The 19,822-nt window shown below is 45.8% G+C and overlaps 1 protein-coding gene and 1 pseudogene across 5 annotated transcripts in view; one reads left to right on the forward strand and one right to left on the reverse strand.

The window, feature by feature from the left end:
* The window catches only part of ITGA9 (integrin subunit alpha 9), a 375,338-nt gene that overhangs the window by 324,879 nt on the left and 30,637 nt on the right, over positions 1 to 19,822 (forward strand). For all 5 annotated transcript variants that reach the window (XM_035278480.3, XM_035278481.3, XM_035278482.3 and 2 more), the window contains 3 exons: positions 1,801 to 1,926; positions 4,286 to 4,405; positions 9,260 to 9,361. In XM_035278480.3, the coding sequence (XP_035134371.3) occupies positions 1,801 to 1,926; positions 4,286 to 4,405; positions 9,260 to 9,361 (348 nt within the window). The remainder of the gene's footprint in view (positions 1 to 1,800; positions 1,927 to 4,285; positions 4,406 to 9,259; positions 9,362 to 19,822) is intronic.
* Positions 11,273 to 14,601, reverse strand: LOC118148956 (NADH dehydrogenase [ubiquinone] 1 alpha subcomplex assembly factor 4 pseudogene; annotated as a pseudogene).

Consider the following 19,822-nt stretch of genomic DNA (forward strand, 5'->3'; position numbering starts at 1 on the left):
TACAGAAATACAAATCAAAACCACAATGAGATACCACCTCATACCTGTCAGAATGGCTATTATTTAAAAGTCAAAAATTAACAGATGGTGGGGAGGTTTTAGAGAAAACAGAATGCTTATATACTGTTGCTGAGAGTATAAATTTGCTCAATCATTGTGGAAAGCAGTGTGGCAATTCATGAAAAAGCTAAAAGCAGAACTGCCATTTGACCCAGGATCCCATTGCTGGGCATATACCCAAAGGAATGTAAATCACCCTTTCCTAAAGACACATGCACAGGGACGTTCATTGCAGCACTGTTCAAAATAGCAAAGACATGGACTCAACCTAAATGCCCATCAAAGAGCTTGGATAAAGAAAATGTGGTACAGATAGACTGTGGAATACTATGCAGCCGTAAAAAAGAATGAGATCATGCCCTTTGCAGGAACATGGGTGGAGCTGGAGGCTATTATCCTCAGCAAACTAACACAGAAACAGAAAACCAAATACTGCATTGTCTTGATAAATGGAAGCTAAATGATGAGAACTCATGAACACAAAGAAGGGTTCCCTTCTTTGTGTTGTTCAACAGACACTGGGCCTTCTTGAGACTGGAGGTTGGAAGGAGGGAGAGGAGTAGAAAAAAGTAACTGTTGGGTACTAGGCTTAGTACCTGGGTGATGAAATAATCTGTACCAAAAACCTCCATGACACCAGTTTACCTGTATAACAAGCCTGCACATATACTCCCAAACATAAAATAAAAGTAAAAAAAAAAAAAAAAAAAAATTTTGTTCCCTGCCTTGAAAAAAAGTTGAAACATTCTGGAACAAATTCAAATACACTATATTTTACAAAAGGGCATTATAGAATAGGGTAATTTAATAGATGCGTGTGGTTGGCCATGGATTGTAAGCATGATCCGAAATTAGGAATTACTAATTATTCATTTTCTGGTTTGACCTCACATCCTGTCTAGTCTTCAGCTACAATCAGTATGATACGATGATATATAAAGAAGACTTTGTTTTTTCAACAGTTCCTCAATTTAGACATCAAAAAGAGTGCTGTTCTTAAGGAAATCATCACCAAAGACTACACACCATTGTTTTGCTTCTATGACACTGTCACTCAGCACCATTGCCATTACTGTCAGAAGCAAAATCAAATCACTCACCAAGAGCTCGGCGAGAATGCAGGTCCCTCTCTGGCTCAGGGCAGAGGCTAGTCAGTTATATTTTTGGTAGCAAAACTCTGGTTTTAGAGTTGGACCGAGAGCAGTCCTTCTTGCTGCCCGTTCCCAGTCTCTAGGAGGACCTCTAAGGGGTTTTACAGCACCTTGGGGGCTTTCTGGAGTGGCTGAAAACATCCGGCAGCAGATCAGCCTTCAGGCTTAGTCCCAAGCTCCAGATCTGGCCTCTTGACTACATGACTGTTGGCCAGTGACCTAAGGTGAGCCTCATTTTCCTCATTCAGACAAGAATTGCTTGTAAGGGTGTTCTTAAGTGTGCTTTGGAAACCGTGGAGTGTAAGGCTTATTTTACTCAAGTCTTCCTGTTTCCTAGTCACATCTCATTTGCATGTGATGTGCCATCTCATCAATTATTGGGGGACCTAAGATTCACATTTTTTGTTATTGGGCCCTGTTGATGTGACAACTTGTGCTTTCAGCTTTTCAGCCATTGTTCTCCACTTCAGAATGGACGAGGAGCAAAGGTGAACTGGGGTTCTACCACTCCTGCCTCTGCAGTAAGAGGCTCCAGCATCACGATTCATTCTTGAGACTAACCCGTCTGACAGCCTCTTTTCATTTTCAGGTGGGCCAAGAGAAGGGAAACTGCTCTTTCCAGAAAAATCCAACCCCCTGCATCATCCCTCAAGAACAAGAAAACATCTTTCACACAATATTTGCTTTTTTCACAAAGTCTGGAAGAAAAGTCTTGGTAAGGATTTGCTTAGTGGCTGGGGTAAAATGGGTGGTCCTCACTCAGAACACACCACTTTTCTATTTGATATTTATTATTTCCTAAATCTGGTTTTAATCAATAGGCTTATAAAGGCACAGACTGTGGTCAACTCCTAATTTTCAGTCAGAGGTTTCAATCACAATGTTATATTTACATTCCAAATTCTATTACCTGGAAAAGGGAAAACCTTTGCAACCCACCAAGCACAAAGTAAAATGTTTCTTCAACTAGTGTGAGTCTAAACAAGAGTAATTATTCTTGTGCAAACATTTTGGGAAATTGTTTAGTAATGTATATTAAAATCATGTGTATCCATTCCAATCTTGAGTATATCCCCAGGAAAAATGAGTACTTGTGCCCCCCTGAAAAGACATGAAGAAGAATGCTCACAGAAATGTTAAAATAGCTGAAAACTAAGAACAGTGCAAATATTCATCAATAGGAGAATAGCTACATAATTGTGGTATATCCATATACTGGAATATTATACAGTAATGAAAAATAATGAACTGCTACATGAGTGAATCTCACAGACATAATATTGAGTGAAAGAAGCTAGAGATAAAAGCCACATATTGTAATATTTCACTTATACAAAGTTCAGAAATAGCAAAAACTAATCATAATGATAGAGGTTGGGCAAGTGGTTACTTTCAGAGGAATATGGATGAGATAGGGCATGAGGGAGCCTGCTTAGATGCTGGAGAGGTCCTACATCTTAAACAGGGTGGTGTTCCTCCAGGTATAAACACATGTAAAAATTTATCAAGACAGGCTTGGCACGGTGGCTCATGCCTGTAACCCCAGCACTTTGGGAGGCTGAGGTGGGTGGATCATCTGAGGTCAGAAGTTCAAGACCAGCCTGGCCAACATGGTGAAACCCCATCTCTACTAAAAATACAAAAATTAGCCAGGTGTGGTGGCGGGTGCCTGTACTTCCAGCCACTTGGGTGGCTGAGGCAGGAGAATCACCTGAACCAAGGAAGCAGAGGTTTCAGTAAGCCAAAATCATACCACTGCACTCCAGCCTGGACGACAGAGCCATATATATATATATATATATATTTTGAGATGGGGTCTTATATATATGTATGTATACACACACACATACACACACACACACAAAGACATACACTTCAGATTTATTCTATGATATTTGTTATACCTCCATTTTTTCAAAAGTGACGGTATTGAAGATGGAATGGCAATGCTTTTCCAAAGCCTCCTCTTTTTTTAGTCTTTGGTTGTCTTTCCCTAGGCTTCTTATTTCAGCCCCCGCTCAACTCATGTTTATCATTTCCTTTCTCATTATTTTCTCCTGTTTAGAAGTATGGCTATTTGCCACTTGAAAGCTTGGGATTTTGTTTTTTAATTACATAGTGAGGATGATATATCCATGTTTAAAGCCCTTAGAATTGTTAGCTGTAGTGATGGTAGTTATTTTATATTTACGACTCTATGGCTGAAAATTTTGCCCTATATATGAAACATCATCAAGGTATGTATATGCATTTTGGAACCTACCATACAAAAAAGAAAACGTTTGTAATTTTTAAATTTGTGATTTTTGGTTGTTTTTTTTTCTTCTTTGAGATGGAGTCTTGCTCTGTCACCCAGGCTGAAGTACAGTGGCACTATCCTGGCTCACTGCAACCTCCACCTCAGAGGTTCATGTGAATCTCCTGCCTCAGCCTCCCAAGTAGCTTACGCATGCCCACTACCATGCCTGGCTAATTTTTGTATTTTTAGTAGAGACAGGGTTTTACCATGTTGGCCAGGCTGGTCTTGAACTCCTGATCTCAGGTGATCTTCCTACCTAGGCCTTCCAAAGTGCTGGGATTACAGGCATGAGCCGCTGTGCCCAGCCAGGATTTACATTTCTGTTGTAACTTTTCTGTTTCCTTGAGCAAGAGTCACATGACTTCTTAGCCCTCTCATTTACCCTACATAATAAATAGGCGTGAAAGTATATTTGCCACTGCACAGGTGGAAATCATATACTGTAGGAAACATGTCTGTGTTCAAAACTCATAAGAATGCTTTCAGAATGCAAAATTTAGTTGTGCGATTTTTTTGAAAACAATTATTTCTCTTTGCGAATTCAGCCAGTTCTTGGTAGGATAAACTAGTGAGCTGTTTTCTCCCAGTTGCTTGACTTCAAGGCAGGTTCTCGTTCCCACCGGGTGGGAAATCCCATGAGTGCCCTCTGGTGGCAAAAAGGAATGATTGCATCATCTTACGGATTTCCTCCGCCTGGAATTGCCTTAGTCACCAAACTCATGGATGTGTCTTTGTTCTTAATTCCACTGGAGAATTCTCTGACTTTTTTCCTCAGGACTGTGAAAAACCAGGAACTTCTTGCCTAACAGCGCACTGTAACTTTAGTGCTATTGCTAAAGAGGAAAGTCGTACTATAGACATACACATGCTGCTGAACACAGAAATACTGAAAAAGGTAAGCCCCGATGAACCGCGCTTTAGGGACACGTGTAGGAGCATTTGAATGGCTGACATCCGATTTGGGGGAAATTTTAAAAAGGAAAGAGAGGGAAGGAGGGAAAAGGAAAGCATTTGAATTGGTGTCCTCATGATACTCTGGCTGCATCCCCCTTTGCTGTCTACAAGAGACTCTTTTTATGTATTTAGGGGGTACAGATTCCTTACATGATTACTCCGTGTGGTGGTGAAATCCAGGCTTTTAGTGTGCCCATCACCTGAACAGTGAACACGTACCCAACAGGTAACTTTTCCACCCTCACACCCTCCCACACTTTGGAGCCTCCAATGTCTCTGTTCATTCCACTCTTTGTGCCAATGTGTACCTGCTGTTTAGCTCCCACTTACAAATGAGAACATGCAGCATCTGACTATTTTTGAGTTATTTCACTTAGAGTAATGGACTCCAGTTCCATCATGTTGCTGCAAAAGACGTGATTTCATTCTTTTTATGGCTGAGTAGTATTCCATGGTGTATGTAAATATACGTCACATTTTCTCCAACCAATCATCCATTGATGGACACTTCCGTTGACTCCCTATCTTTGCTGCTGTGAATAATCTGCCCTCCAGTTTCCGGCGCAGGTATATTTTTGTACAGTGTTTCTTTCCCTTTGGGTAGATACCCATGAGGGCGATTGCTGGATGGAATGCAGTCCTGTTTTCAGTTCTTTGGGAAATCTCCATGCTGCTTTCTTGATGGCTCAGCTAACCTTCCCGGCAACAGTGTGTAAGCATTGCCTTTTCTCTGCATCCCCACCAGCATCTTGGTGGCTTTTGTTTAATTGTTTAACAACTGTCTGGCTGCCCCTTTGGAAACTTTCCCTGCAGTTGTCATTGGTGATTTTGCTAGTAGACAACACCAGGGTAAAACGCCAGACCCTGGCTACTCAGTGTGGTCCGAGGACCTGCAGCAGCAACATCACCTGAGAGTTTATTAGAAATGCAGAATCCGGGGCTCATCCCAGACTTAAGAGTCAGCATGTCAGTTTAACAGGTTCCCCAGGGATCTTGTTGGCACATTTAAGTTTCTCCTGTGTTAGCATCAGAAGCATCTGGAGATCTTGTTAAACCACAGATTCCTTTGGGGCAGAGTCTGAGGCTCTCCAGCTCCAACAAGCACCTAGGTGATGCCCGTCCTGCAGGTCTGCAGACCTTGCTTTATATGAAGGTTGGCTAACCTTTTCTGTGAAGGGCCAGTAGTAAATACTTCAGGCTTTGCAGGTCCTACAGCCTCTTATGACTGCTCAACTCTGCCATCGTGTTGCAAAAGCAGCCGTAGACAACACTCAAATGAATGGGCAGGGCTGTGATCCAGCAAAACTTTATAAAAACAGGCAGAGGCCCCGGGTTGACCCTTGAGCCCTAGTTTAAATGACACTTTGTTTTAGTCCAACTTTTGACTCTCAGGTCACTTTGCTATTATGAGTTTATCACAAGCGGTTCATTAAAAGGCACCTCAGCCAGGGTGCATCAGTGGCTCTTGAAGAATCATACAAATGTACTATGATTTATTTTAAGATGAGAGCTGCTGAGAGGCCACTTCCAATAAAATGCTGTAAAAATAATTGCATGTGAAGATAAAACGAAGCATGCCTGTTAGCCACAGAGATGCCAGCTATTTTTCTTTAGAAAGACTAAATGTGTTCATCTGTACAAACCTATCCGCGTGTGAAGGAATAGCCTTAGAAAAGTCGTTCCGTGGTTGTTTTTAAATAGACACAGCAGTAACATGCTGACCTAAGAGGATGCAGGCTTCAGGGGATGTTTTTCCATTTTCAGTCTGAAGCTCTTACAGCCCTCACATACCCAAAGAGAGCGGTGCACAGTTCTGGTCTCTTTGGTTTGCTCTGGAAGGAAACTGGTTTGGGGCAAGTTGGACTCACAGCCAGTGTCTTCTTCTCCCTTTATAAAGCAGTGTTAGAGGGGGACCAGGCATGGCTTAGAGCACCACACCCTCTGATTCCAGAAGGGAGCCTGGAAGCCCCGTGTCTTGGGAAGTACCTTTCTGACGTGTGTCCCCGGTCAGGCTGGAGGACTTTGCCCCTGCACACTTACCTGTCCTGTCTGTATGCTTCACAAGCGGTGCTGCAGACAGCTTTATTGCCTGTGCCACGCTTGCCACTGTCCACAGAGCCCTGGTGGCTGAAAGCCACTCTGATGTCTCCTTCATCCTCAACCCAGATAGCTGCTGCCTACACTTCAGTTATTTGCACTTAGTCATGCACACTCTGCAGCCTGGTTCTTCTGCATTTCTATCCCAGTAGCCAGTGGTGACCCTTTGCCTAAGGAACATGTCCCAGTGACTGTTGTCCCCATGCGCCAGCCAGGCAAATGGAGCCCCAGGCAAGAGAGCTGAAAGCGGTGGGGTGTCACATGAAGCCTTTGAGGCTCCTTCTCCATGTGCCCTTTCAGCAGAAACCAGCAGCACTTCCAGGTGCAGAGAAAAACTTAGAACCAAGCTGACCTGGAAGCCAGATGAAGCCCCAGCTGCTCCCGGAGCTTCAGTCGCCCTGAAGCCAGCTCCAGCCTCCCGTGGGGAGTGGAGCCCACATGGCTCCAGGCCTCCCGAAGGATGTGGAGCGGCGCCAGGCTTGTGGTTCGCCCGGGCCTACAGTTGTATTTATTTTCCTTTTGACCTCAAGATCTGGACCCAGACAAGGGAATTTGAGGTTTTACTGTTTTGACCTTAACGAGTTTTCATTTGAAATGTGGGATCTGACTTTTAAAATCACTGTAGCACTCTTTGGAAGTGCTCTTCCAGTCCGTGTGGCTTTCCACACTGATTCACCACTGAGGCCCATCCTGTGCCAGACTCCTCGTCTGCTCGGCCTGCAACATTGGCAGGTACCATTCTTATTATCGTTAGTAATATCCAAGGTTATTTTTATTTAATTTTTTATATAAATATTTTTAGAGACAGGGTCTCGCCCTGTCACCCAGACGGAAGTACAGTGGAGCAGTCATAGCTCGCTGCAGCCTCAAACTCCTGGGCTCAAGTGATCCTGCCTCGGGTGGTCCTCAGCTAGGACTGCAGGCACATGCTTACCATGCCAGGTGATTTTTTCTTCAATGTTTTCCAGAGATAGGATGTTACCCAGGCTGGTCTTGACCTCCTGGCCTCAAGTGATCCTCCCACCTCAGCTTCTCAAAGTGCTGGGGTTACAGGTCTTGGCCATTGTGCCTAGCCCAAGATGATCATTATTATTCAAGATTGAAAATACAGCATATCTTGATACATAAATCCCCAACTTTATAAAACTGTTAAATTGGTGAAAGATTATTTGTATACAGAATTATTTCCTGCTTAAAGTGAGTTAACTGGAGTAACTTGAATGAGAGGCTTCCCAAAAGCATTTAAAATGTGTTTTAGGAAAAGAACAATAATTGGTGCGTAACTCCCAAGTCACATGTACAGACTGCGGTTCCTGGGTGCCCCAGAAGGCCTTTGTGGTTGCTTTGGCAGAGATGAGCAAAGAGTGCCCTTGGAACTATTTCCTATGGAGTCCTCTACCTTCCCGTTTCTTCGAGGGTTTAGCCAAATCTGGCGTCTGAGTGTGAGCTCCTTGCGTGACAGGCAAGCTGAGGGGATGTGGGTGGGGACACCACTAACACCTTGCCTTTGGAGCCCCTCCTGCCCTGCCCCACAGGTAGAATGTTGAGTGCACTGGTTCTCTGCTGTCTGTGTCCACGACAGAAGCCAGGCTGCCCTTCTGCTCCACAACCAACCTGTACCACTGGCTTGAGGTTCTGGCTCCTCCCCGGGCCACAGTTTTGTCAGTGCCCGTCTTCTTCCAAATTCATTCTCCGTCCCTGCTATGGCTCCATTTTCCGGTTATCTGGAATCTGCACCTGCGGCAAAGCTTCTGCATCTGGCTGGGGGGTGATTCCTGAGTCTTGGATACGCTCCCCTAACCCCCGCCCCTTTCTCCTTAGGGTTCATTTATAAGCCGGATATTTTCCCCTTCCCCATCTCCCCATCAGGTACCCTTTTTCAACGTTAAATGGTTTTTACTCCAAAACAGCTTCATTTAAGAGCAAAGAAATAGGCCGGGCGCGGCGGCTCAAGCCTGTAATCCCAGCACTTTGGGAGGCCGAGGCGGGTGGATCACGAGGTCAAGAGATCGAGACCATCCTGGTCAACATGGTGAAACCCCGTCTCTACTAAAAATACAAAAAATTCGCTGGGCATGGTGGCCCATGCCTGTAATCCCAGCTACTCGGGAGGCTGAGGCAGGAGAATTGCCTGAACCCAGGAGGCGGAGGTTGCGGTGAGCCGAGATCGCACCATTGCACACCAGCCTGGGTAACAAGAACGAAACTCCGTCTCAAAAAAAAAGAGAGCAAAGAAAGAGTTAAAAGCAACTCATGTGAAGGGTTTGAGGGTTGTGGTCAGAACTGGACGATGCTCATGAATGTAGATCAGATGCCTTCTGTGGAATGCCGGGCCTAGGTTTGCCGCACACAGTTAAACAGCTTTATTTATCCTCAGCTCCTTGTGAACATGTCAATATCAGTATCCAAATAGCTGGCTCTTACTGCTTGGAAACCACAGCATACAGCTTGTGTGTGTTGATTACTGGCAAACTCCATCATTTCCCAGCAGCCACCATGATCTGCAAAGAATTCTCAAGAGAGACCCTGGAAGTCTGTATTTATGTGGATTCCTGGGATGGAGCGGTATCTGGTTCAATGAGAAAATCTTTGTCTGGGCCACATGGAATCATAGAATTGCAGTTCTGCCCAGTCCCTCTCAAGGCCCAGCCATTATCATAGAAAACTCTTAGAGTAAGTCGTGTTTTTTCTTCCACAGGACAGTTCGTCTGTCATCCAGTTCATGTCCCGCGCCAAGGTGAAGGTGGATCCTGCCCTAAGGGTGGTGGAAATAGCTCACGGGAACCCAGAAGAGATGATGGTGAGTCAGCCACTCCAGGACAGCCCTCCTCAGAGGGCAAGAGAAGCTGGGTGACTTGGAAACCTGGAGCTGGAATTTGAGGGTCAAGACAGTCTCAGAGCCAAGGTGTTGGGCTTGTGGCAGACTCGAGACTGTACCTGCCTTGGCTTCCAGGCTGCCCTGGAGAACCTCTGTGGCTTGTTGTGATAGCATCGTCCTTTAGGATGCCATCGTTACGTGAACGTTTCCCGCTATGACTGTCCAAAGGGAAAATGGTCTAGAAGTACCCTCCCTAACAGGGCTTGGATTTCCTGTGGAGCCAGGTCTGTTTATGGCTTTCCTAGACCTTTCCTAAGGCAGACAGCATCTGCCTTATCCATCATGTTACTCCATGGGTACATTACTGTGTTTTGGGTTTGGTTTGGTTTTTAAGAGACAGGGTCTTACTGTGTCACCCAGGCCGGAGTACAGTGGTGCAGTCATAGCCTTGCAGCCTTGAATATCTGGCCTCAAGGGATCCTCTCACCCTAGCCTCCTGAGTAGCTAGGACTACAGGCACGCTACCATGCCTAATTTTTATTTTTATTTTTTGTCAACATAGGGTCCCACAATATTGCCCAGGCTAGTCGGTCTCAAACTCCTGGCTTCAAGCAACCCTCCTTGAAGTCTCCCAAAACACTGGGATTACAGGCCAACACTGGGTGTTTGAATGACTTAAAGAGATCACATCCAAATTGCCAAGACCTAGGAACTTCTCTGTCACTCTCTTTTTGCCACCTTACCCCTTCTCCCCATAACATGCGGTTAGCACCCGGGCCTCAGAGGCACGGGAGGATGTGGCTAACCACGAGGCTTAGATGTGGAGGCATGGGAGAGGCTGGAGGGGAGCTGCGGCCGTGGACTTGTATTGCCTTTGATTGTTGTTCCTGCAGGAGCAGGGGCTTGGTGGGGGTCCATCCTGTGTTTGACGCCACACTCAGCTCCCAGGGGAGTAGAGGAGGAAGCAGCAGCCAATGCACTGCTTTTGCCAGTGAGCTGTGCAATGATGCTACCTTTCTGCATCCCTTCTGTGGAAGTTACCTTCTCTCAAGAAAGACTTACCCTCTCTTAGAAGAGTCAGTGTTGCTGTGGCACGTTGACAAAGTGTTAAATTCGTAATGCTTATGTGCTTAGAAATGATTGTTGACTGACTCTGCGAAAACAGCAGACACCACATGTCGAAATGTCAGAATGGGGATCAAACCAGAGACCACTCTTACAAGACCCTGGTTGGGAAGGGTTCATAGAGAAAATAAATGCTGGGCCAAGGCAGGCAGATCACCTGAGGTCAGGAGTTCAAGACCAGCCTGGCCAACCTGGCAAAACCCTATCTCTACTAAAAAATACAAAAATTAGGTGTGTTGACAGACTTCTATAATCCCTGCTACTGAGGAAGCTGAGGCAGGAGAATCACTTGAACCCCGGAGGCAGAAGTTGCAGTGAGTCAAGATGGTGCCACTGCACTCCAGCCTGGGCAACAGAGCGAGACTCCATCTCAAATAATAATAATAATAATAACAACAACAACAATGCTTAGGGACCTCAATAAAACTCCAGTCCTGCCCCTGCTTCTGGTGAGTAAGAGATGAGAACGTCAGTGAGTATGGGATGAATATGAATTCCTGAATGAGGGAGAGGTTGGGCATTCCCTACTCAGTAAAGGAACAAGTGTTCCATGCAGACTGTTAACACTCTACCCACAAGAGATTGTCCAAGCACTACTTTTGTCTGTCTGTCTGTCTGTTGGAGACAGGGTCTTACTTTGTCACCCAGGCTGGGGTGCAGTGGTGCAATCGTGGGTCACTGCAGCCTCCACCTGTCAGGCTCAGGCCACGCACTAATTTTAATAATAGAAATCAAATGGAGTGATGCTGGGTCATTTACTACTTGGGGTCAGGTTTTCTGGCAGGTCGAGTATTTGGAGCTGGCATTTCCCTTTTCTTCCTTGCCTTCTGACCATTTGCCTGCTGATGCAGACCTCCACCTGTGAAGTGAAAGAGAAAAGGGGTTCCCTGCTCGTTGTCATAGTTCTGTTTAAAGAGTTTTATAGAATGAAATACATGCCTACCATGAGAGGTTTAGAACGTTCTGGTAAACCAGAGTGTTAACAGGTAGAAGCTAATGGAAACAACAGGTTTTCTACATGTGGAATCCCTTGTGTAGATGAAAATTTAAAAAATCACTGGGCAGCTTGCCTTCCGTCACAGGACTGAGCTGTGGGATCCGGGGAAACATTGCTTAACATCTTGTTGTTGGATTCTGAGTCATCTGTACTCCCCAGAATATCACTTCCATTAATTACTGGTCCATTTTGAGCACTATGGTGATATTTTCATTATCAAGAGTTTTTTTGGAAGAGGCTGAGTTTTTTTTAGCATTCCCAAGAAAAAAGTTAGCACACATGGGACTCCCACAGCGCCCCTTCCCCCTCCTTTCCATGACTTTGCCTTTTCAGTCCCTGAGCCACCATGAAGTTCTACAATCTGTTGTTCTCAAGTTTCTTGGCAGACAGAAGAAGTCTTTTCTGAGTAGGAAGGTTTGCCTTTTTAGAACAAACACGTTCTTTCCTGCGTGATCCTTCTGAATGCCTGGCCCTCTGTCAACCATGTCTGAAGGGGAATTTCCATAGAGGCTTGCCATCAAGTTTAAGTCAGGCAAAATTTCAGAGGATTTTAGATTAGGCATCAAATTGTTAGGGCCTTGGAAGGAGCAGGAAATGTGCTTGCATTTGGTATCAAGCAAGGTGTGGGCGGGGAGGGGAACAATCAGATTTTTAACCACATAACATGAGCATGGTGGTAAATTGATCTGATTGAGAAATCAAACAATTTTCCTGGGATTATTTTTTTTTTTTTTACAGGAGATTTTATTTTATTTTTTGAGACAGAGTCTTGCTCTGTTACCCAGCCTGGAGTGCAATGGCATGATCTCAGCTCACTGCAACCTCTGCCTCCCGGGTTCAAGTGATTCTTCTGCCTCAGCCTACTGAGTAGCTAGGATTACAATCATGCACTACCACACCTGGATAATTTTTGTATTTTTAGTAGAGATGGGGTTTCACCATGTTGGTCAGACTGGTCTTGAACTCCTGACCTCGTGATCTGCTCTCCTTGGCCTCCCAAAATGCTGGGATTACAGGCATGAGCCACTGCGCCCAGCCTACAGGAGTTTTAAAATGCATTTTATTTGAGTAGTTATTTTATGTTTTCTTAAAACGGTTATTTTATTGCACTGAAAATAAACTAGCTAGTTCATATAACCAATCTACATTCAAAGCCATGCTTACAATTTTTCGCTAGTCCGTTTTTCTGTTCTCAGCGTTATTACAAATGCTTCATTCCATCATCAAGTTGAATTCTTCAGCATCTTCTATATCATTTCCAGGGACATCTCTGGGAAGTAGTGGTGCCTGTCTTCCCTCAGAAGCACACTGATGACTCCAATACACCCACAGTTCACACCATTTCCATTCTCTGAGGTGTGCCACTTTTTGGCACGACAGAGAAATCACACTACTGGCATTTGAAAAACTAAATTCTGGGCCTGAGTAGGTCATGACTGCGGAACCTTAGGTCTTATTTGCTTGGTCCTTTGTAGTCCTTTACTATCTCATTTATCTTCATGATAACCCTTAAATTTAAGTAAGGTAGCGTTATGTTCATTTTATGGAAGAAGTTCAGTCTCAAAGAGATCACAGTCTCCCAGAGATCCCACAAGTAGTTATCTATTAGGCAGAGCTAAACTCACACACTCTCACTCAAGATCCTGGTACCGGTACATGCCGTGCTAATAAGTGTGCTGAAATGGATGAAGCGGCAATGTCTCAGATCCCTTCCAGTGACCCTGTTCTCTGCTTCTACTTATTATTTTTCCTCTCTTCTCCCAACTAGCATTAACATCCGAAAGTATATGTAATCACTGAATATCGTTTACCATGATTTTTTCATTTAATTACTCTTTAAATTTTTCTATTTCCATGTTAAATCCAGAGAAATGTTACTTTTTCAAAAGTTTCTACAGCTTCCTGCCTCTCTAAAAGCTGTGGGACTTAACTATTTGTTTGTTAAAGCAGAAATTCCCAACATTTTGTAAATACCCTGAATTACTTTTTATAACAGTAAAGACAATCATTCCATACTTAAAACCAATTCAAAATAAAATAAATCCGCAATACTTCTTATTCCCTGGAGTAAGAATTGTAATTAGATTCTATTGACTTGTTATTTTCTCTTGTGGGAAACACTATAAGTCTACCTTGCTATCAAGTCTCTTTCCCTAACAAGAAAACGTCAGTCTTCAGAGCCAGGAAAGCTTTTACTTTCACTAATGAACTAAACACCAAACTTAGAAAGTAAAAGTTAAATGAGGGATTCAGGACATTTCCCAAAGGGTCATATGACCAATTTAAAAGTTGGTATGAGGTGGCTAAAATAACAAATTAACTCTTACTTATAATAAAGGTACAGATGTGCTGATGAGTCATGCTGACATGTGCACGTGCAATATGCCTAAACCAAATTAAAGGAAAACAAAATACATTCTATGGCAATCTTGAAAAGTCAGGGAGCTCAATAAATATTAAGAGTGTGCTCTCAACAATTAGCATTAAACACTTAACATAATTAACATAATTTAATGCGCAAAAAATGAGAAAATATACAGGGTGAGGGGTGAGGAGTACACCTAGGAAATTGTTGGGATTTTCTTCATTTTCACTATCTTGCTTTCTTGTCCAGGAGGGAAGATTTTTGACTTCAAAAGTAACAAAATATTCAAGAAAGCAATTCAGATCTTTCTGGTCTAAATGATATTTTTGTGCTATTTTCTCAGCAGTCCATGTTTCTGGATAAAGTTTTTGATTATTGAGAAGTGTCAATGCTTCTATAATGAAAATTTTGCCTTTGGGAATTTATCCCATCCAAGTGACAACCTTTCGGTGATGTGCATTCTTTGGCTCTGGACATGTTTCAGCAGCTTTTACCTGTGCGGAAGACACAGGGTCTTTGAAATCAGCATACGCATCTTTTAGAGGTGACGGCAGCTTGTTACCTTTACGAGCAAGCTCTCCCTTAATTTCTGGATAGAGACTAATCTGCTCTCACAGGAGGCTGGAGGTAGAGAGGGGCCTGGGAGCGGGAGAGGGCTTCATCTTGCTGATTTCCCATTCCCGCCCGATTCTCTAGGTTGAAATTCCTGACCCCACAAGTCATCACAGCCCCCATCTCCTCATAACATGATGCCCTCAGGTTCGTGCCGCACGTGGGAACACGGGCGCAGGAAACCTCCAGGGTGCCCGGAGCATGTGCACATGTCCTGTGATTCTTTATATCTTTTGTTTGTATGCCGTGATGCAAACTATGCTTTACAGAGCATTTGGGTGAATAACTGGAAATATGTCATAGATTCTTGAGGCTTTGCCTGGTTCACTAATGACCCTTCTTGGGGAGTCTAGGGCCAGCCACACCAGCCAGACCTGGCTCTGTACAGACCCGAACCTGAGGATGCCAGGGGAGGCCTGCGGGACTGCACAAAGTGCTGGTTGTGAGGTGCCCATTACATGTTGAATTTTGTATTCAGCCCAGCTCCACTTACCTTTCAGGGACTGAGTAGGGGGTGAGAGGGGAAAAGCCAGAACATGTTTGAGGCCCACAGAAACCATAAAGATGAAGAACAGGATGAACGTAGCTAATCATGCCCCGGAAAGCTGGCCGAGGAAAGAAAAGGAATTTATCTCCAGGAAGGCCTTCAGAAAGAAAACGAGTAGGCTCTGGAGAGGTTCACTCTCTTCATGCAGCCTAAAAAGCCCTCAGATGATGCAGCCTAAAAAGCCCTCAAATCAAGACGTTATAGAATCAGCTCCGTTGCTGCAAGACATCCCCTCAAACTCCCGTCTGTCTGTATGAGACATGTACTCGAGTTCTTGCTATTTTCTTGATATTTTCAAATAGCAGAATACATGATAAACACCTAAGTCCACAGATTGGTGGGTAAGCTGCTGCCATGTGGAGCGTGCACCAGACTAAGGTCTTGAGTGCCAGCCAGAAAGACTAGCTCTGTCTCGCTTCAGCAGAATCAGAATGGACTCAGGCTATCCAGTGGTACTGCTCAGAATTGCGCTGGAAGGCTAGAGAACCAGACCAAAAATCAGAGAGATCCAGAAACCTGCGGGCTACAGGCTAGGTCCAGGCACAGAAAGTCTGGCATGGTGACCTGGACACTGGGCACAGCCGTCCCTGGCTTCCCCATCTTGTGCTCTGGAGCCAGGCAGAATCCTTTCTACTTCTAGAGTTGCTGAGAAAGTTCAACGATACCAGCATGAAGCTCCTAGAAGAAGGGCAGGTGCACAGCCGCTTCTCAGGGCGGCACAGCACCTTGCAGTCCTGCCCACACATGACTTCACAGCACTCCCGGCACTGCCCCACCAAAGATGCAAGCCTGGTATCTCAACCAGAGAGGCATCTTTCAACAGGGCAAACAAGATTACCCCAAAAGCCTGCCACTTACCATTCCTTTGGTGCACTGCTTCTAGAGGCAAAGTTTACCACTTTTGCTGTCATGAAACAGACTGTGACTCATTATTTATCATTTATGTGACCAATTACAGTTACAGTCATGTTCCATATGATGATAGAGTCTTTCCCCCTTGAACCTCACATTATGCTGCGATGTAGGATGGAGAGGAGGGTTGTTGAAGGGTCACCACCACCCTCATCCTGTGCTGTCCACATTGGGTGGTGGGCAGTTCTTTCTTCTCACCTACCTCCCCACGTGTGAGAATTAAGCTCTGACCATCAAGAATTGAGAAAACTTTCGGTATAGTCTGCCAAACACACGAGGCAAAGGTCATCATTAGAAAATGATGGGGAGCAGGGCTCTCACACTCCTGTACCTGCCGGTCATTGGTTGGGGCTACTCCGGAGGTAGTAACCCCAAGTACTTGTTTGATGAGCATTTAATGAGGGCTTGCTAAGAGCCAGGCACTGTGCTAGGCACTGGGGATTCACTGGGGAATGAAGGAGACATGATCCCCACCCTCCCAGGGCAGCCGTCAGCAAGGACGCAAACTTAGATTCTATTTCCAGTTGAGCTTGGTCCCCAGGGAGTAGCCTGTTTCAGATTGGGGGCCGAGGAATGTTTCTCCAAGGAAGCTGAGACTGGTAGGTGAGAAGGAATTCGCTTAGTGAGCATGAGGAAGAGTGTCCCAGTTGGGGAGGAGAGCTGTATGGAGCCCCAAACGGCTTGGCTTCTTCAAGGCACTGAAAGACCAGGTAGCAGGAAGCTGGTGAGCAGCGAAGAGAACTACAGTGGACGTAGGCAGAGTCCACACCAGGTAACACCACTGGGCGGTTACAAAGGAAACCCATTGAAAGCTCTGTTTGGAGCAGTGAATGGCATGATTCAATGTATGTTCTTTAAAAATCATAGGCCACTGTGCGGACACGGGATTGTAGGGGCAAGGGTGGAAATAAGGAGCCGGTTAGAAGGCTGCGACCGTCACCTGGCAAGAGGTCAGGGTGCCAGAGGAGGTAGAGCAAGTGGCCAGTAGGTCTGTATCAGTGAAGGTGCGGTGACTGGTGCCAGTCACACGTAAGGAGTGCTTACCCTGCAGGGCTGGGAGGGGTCTGGTGTCATCTCAATGCAAAGCCCCTTGCACGGCACATCCACAGGGGCCCTCCGTTAATAGTGGCTGTCATGCATAAAGAGATGGCCAAGGAGAAGATGAACCCATGAAAATGAGCCACCTTCTCCCCAGATCCTCAAGTCCTGGTCAGTTTAAATCCAAGTTTCCAGTCATCATGATCACCACCACCATCATCATCATCATTATTATTTTTAGGCAATAGAACCCATTTCTACATTGAAGTATGCTTTGGTTGACTCAGGGGTGAGGTTCCTGGAACTCCCTCTTGGTAGCTTCCAAGCCACCGTTTTCCCTTGATGGCTTCCATAGCCCCTCACTGGGCCGCTGGGCTCTAAAGAAGCCACTGTTATGGAAAGTGGTATTTTCAGAAGGTTGCCCAGTGCGTCGGAAGCTTTCACTAGACGCTAGTTATACCCCCAGTAAGGATGAACAAGATGAAATTTTTACCCTTAAGACTTCCACAGCCCCAAACAAGTCAAAACACCCACGCACACACACACGCACACCCATGTACACAGGCACATGCGCACACACACATACATGCACGCACATACCCGTGCACACACATGTGCACAGATGCACACAGGCACACGCACAGGCACACGCACACGTGCACATGCACACACATGCAGAGGCGTGCACGTGCATACATACATGCACACATGCATACACGCACGTGCACACACACGCATACACACCCCTGCAGCACTGTGTGCATATGTGCCCAAAGTGTCAATAAGGAATTTTCTACATGTACAAAGAAGATCAGGCATTCAAGATGAAGTCAGAGGGTGTCTCGGGCAGACCCTGAGATGAGGGCATCATGTAAGGAGTTTATTTAGGGAGGTGTTCCCAGTGGGACCCGGAAAGAAATGGGACAGGATAGGAAAGAGGAGAAGGGAAGCAAGGGTGAGATTTCAGGGACCGTCATAGCCTCACCCTGATCCTGTGTGAATTCTAGAACTCAACACCTTGGAGTTGGTCCTGCCTGGAAGCAGGTGAGCACGCACACATGTGCATACACACACTCACACACACGTGCATGCACATACATGCATGCGCACACATGCACACATGTGTGCAGACAGGAGTGGGCTGTCACACTCCTGTACCTGCCAGTCATTGGTTAAGGCTGCCTCAGAGGTAGGAACGCCAAGGCACTTCACCCTCTAAAAGTGAGGCAGGACTCTAGAGGTGAAGGCATGCCAAACCTGGGGGCTGGGCAGGCCGAAGCAAGAGAGGGGACCCAAGGGCATCTGGGCAGAGAACCAAGTTTTAGCCACAGACAGAAATGTTATCCACTCCAAGCTTGGGTGCTTCACTCAGCATGCGTGCCCATGTCCCATTAAGATGAATGACCTTGTGTGAGGTGTGCTCGAATCTGCTCACTTCCTGTGAGGTGCTGGGCATGTGCTATGATTACCTCCTGTCACTCTGGCATCACCCCTGTGAACCACACATTATGACTTCCATTTTCAATTGAGGAAGTGGAGACTCCGGGAGTGAGTGAGCCTGCCGGACGTCCCGCAGCTGGTCAGTGGAAGAGCCAGGTCTGCCCGCAGTTCTGCCTGTTGGCGAGCCCTGAGTCTCCCTTGACCCTTTGCCCCCCAGCCTGTGCTTTCCTGTAGCCCAGAGCCCACACATGAAGCAGGTGGGAGGAATCGCAGTCCTGGGTGGTAGACAGCTGACCCTCTGTCTTAGGAGTGACCCTTGGCTCTGATGGCCTTGGAAGCACATCATGTGCAGACTTACTTGGTGGTCAGTTGGCCTTGGACCTCTTCCATTGTGTCCTGGTCCTTAACCAGATGCGCAGATGTTCAGACAGGGGAATAAAGGCTCCTCGGGACAATCTATCACTTGAGGAAAATGAGCTCCATTTTCTCTCTCTCTAAGGAGCTATGTAAGGATTATGGAGAGTAGTAGATAGAACACCTCTCAGCACGTAGTAGGTACTCTACAAATGTGATCCATTACCAATAACAGGTATTAGCAGAGCCCAGCTCATTCCTCTACAAATTCTAACAGAGCAGGAAATTTCAGAAATGTGACACCTGCAGGCACGGGGCACGTTTGACATCTCGTTCATCACAGCACAGACTTACAGTGCCAATCTTGCCAAATGCACAGTTTGTTTTCTGTTCATTTATGTCATCTCCATAAATCTCCCTGTGCCCCTGAACTGGCTTGCTTTCTGAGGCTGAGTTCTGACAGGCATCTGAGGCATGATTCTGCTGAAAACATTTTTTCCAGCCTCTACCGCCCTGTCTTCCTCCTCCCTCCCCCACACCTCCACTGGCTATTAGATGGAATCAGAAGCAGGTGGAAATATCATGTCACTATCCCAAATGTCCTTCTCTTTCCACTTCTTATTGTATGTAAATCCCTTCCTTCTGTTGAGACGAGTGTGTGACGTTGACTGCAGAGAGCGTCTTGCCCCTGTCATCGACCTTCTGCTGGCCTAGGTGTGGAGTTGAACCTCCTCTTGGGTGGTATTGAGCTGTCCCCCTGCCACTGGAAGCCGTCCATGCAGCAGAGACCTGGGCGAGATGTACCTCCATTGTGGTCATATTCCTAGGCCTTGGGGAGACATGGGCATTGCCAGCTGTTACATTAGGCATATTTGCATTGGTTAGAACATAAAAGTTTTTCCAGAAACACAGAAGTAAATCAGATAGTGTGGTTTGGGTTCACCCACGGCCTCAGACTGGAAGCTGGCTTCTGGCCACTCCCTGACACCAGCTTGCCAACCTCAGGTGCATTAAACTCTACAGCAGTAGGCAGGGTGCCAGTGTGTGGACCTG

The sequence above is a fragment of the Callithrix jacchus genome, chromosome 17 (genome assembly GCF_049354715.1).
Source record: "Callithrix jacchus isolate 240 chromosome 17, calJac240_pri, whole genome shotgun sequence".
Lineage (NCBI taxonomy): Eukaryota > Metazoa > Chordata > Mammalia > Primates > Cebidae > Callithrix > Callithrix jacchus.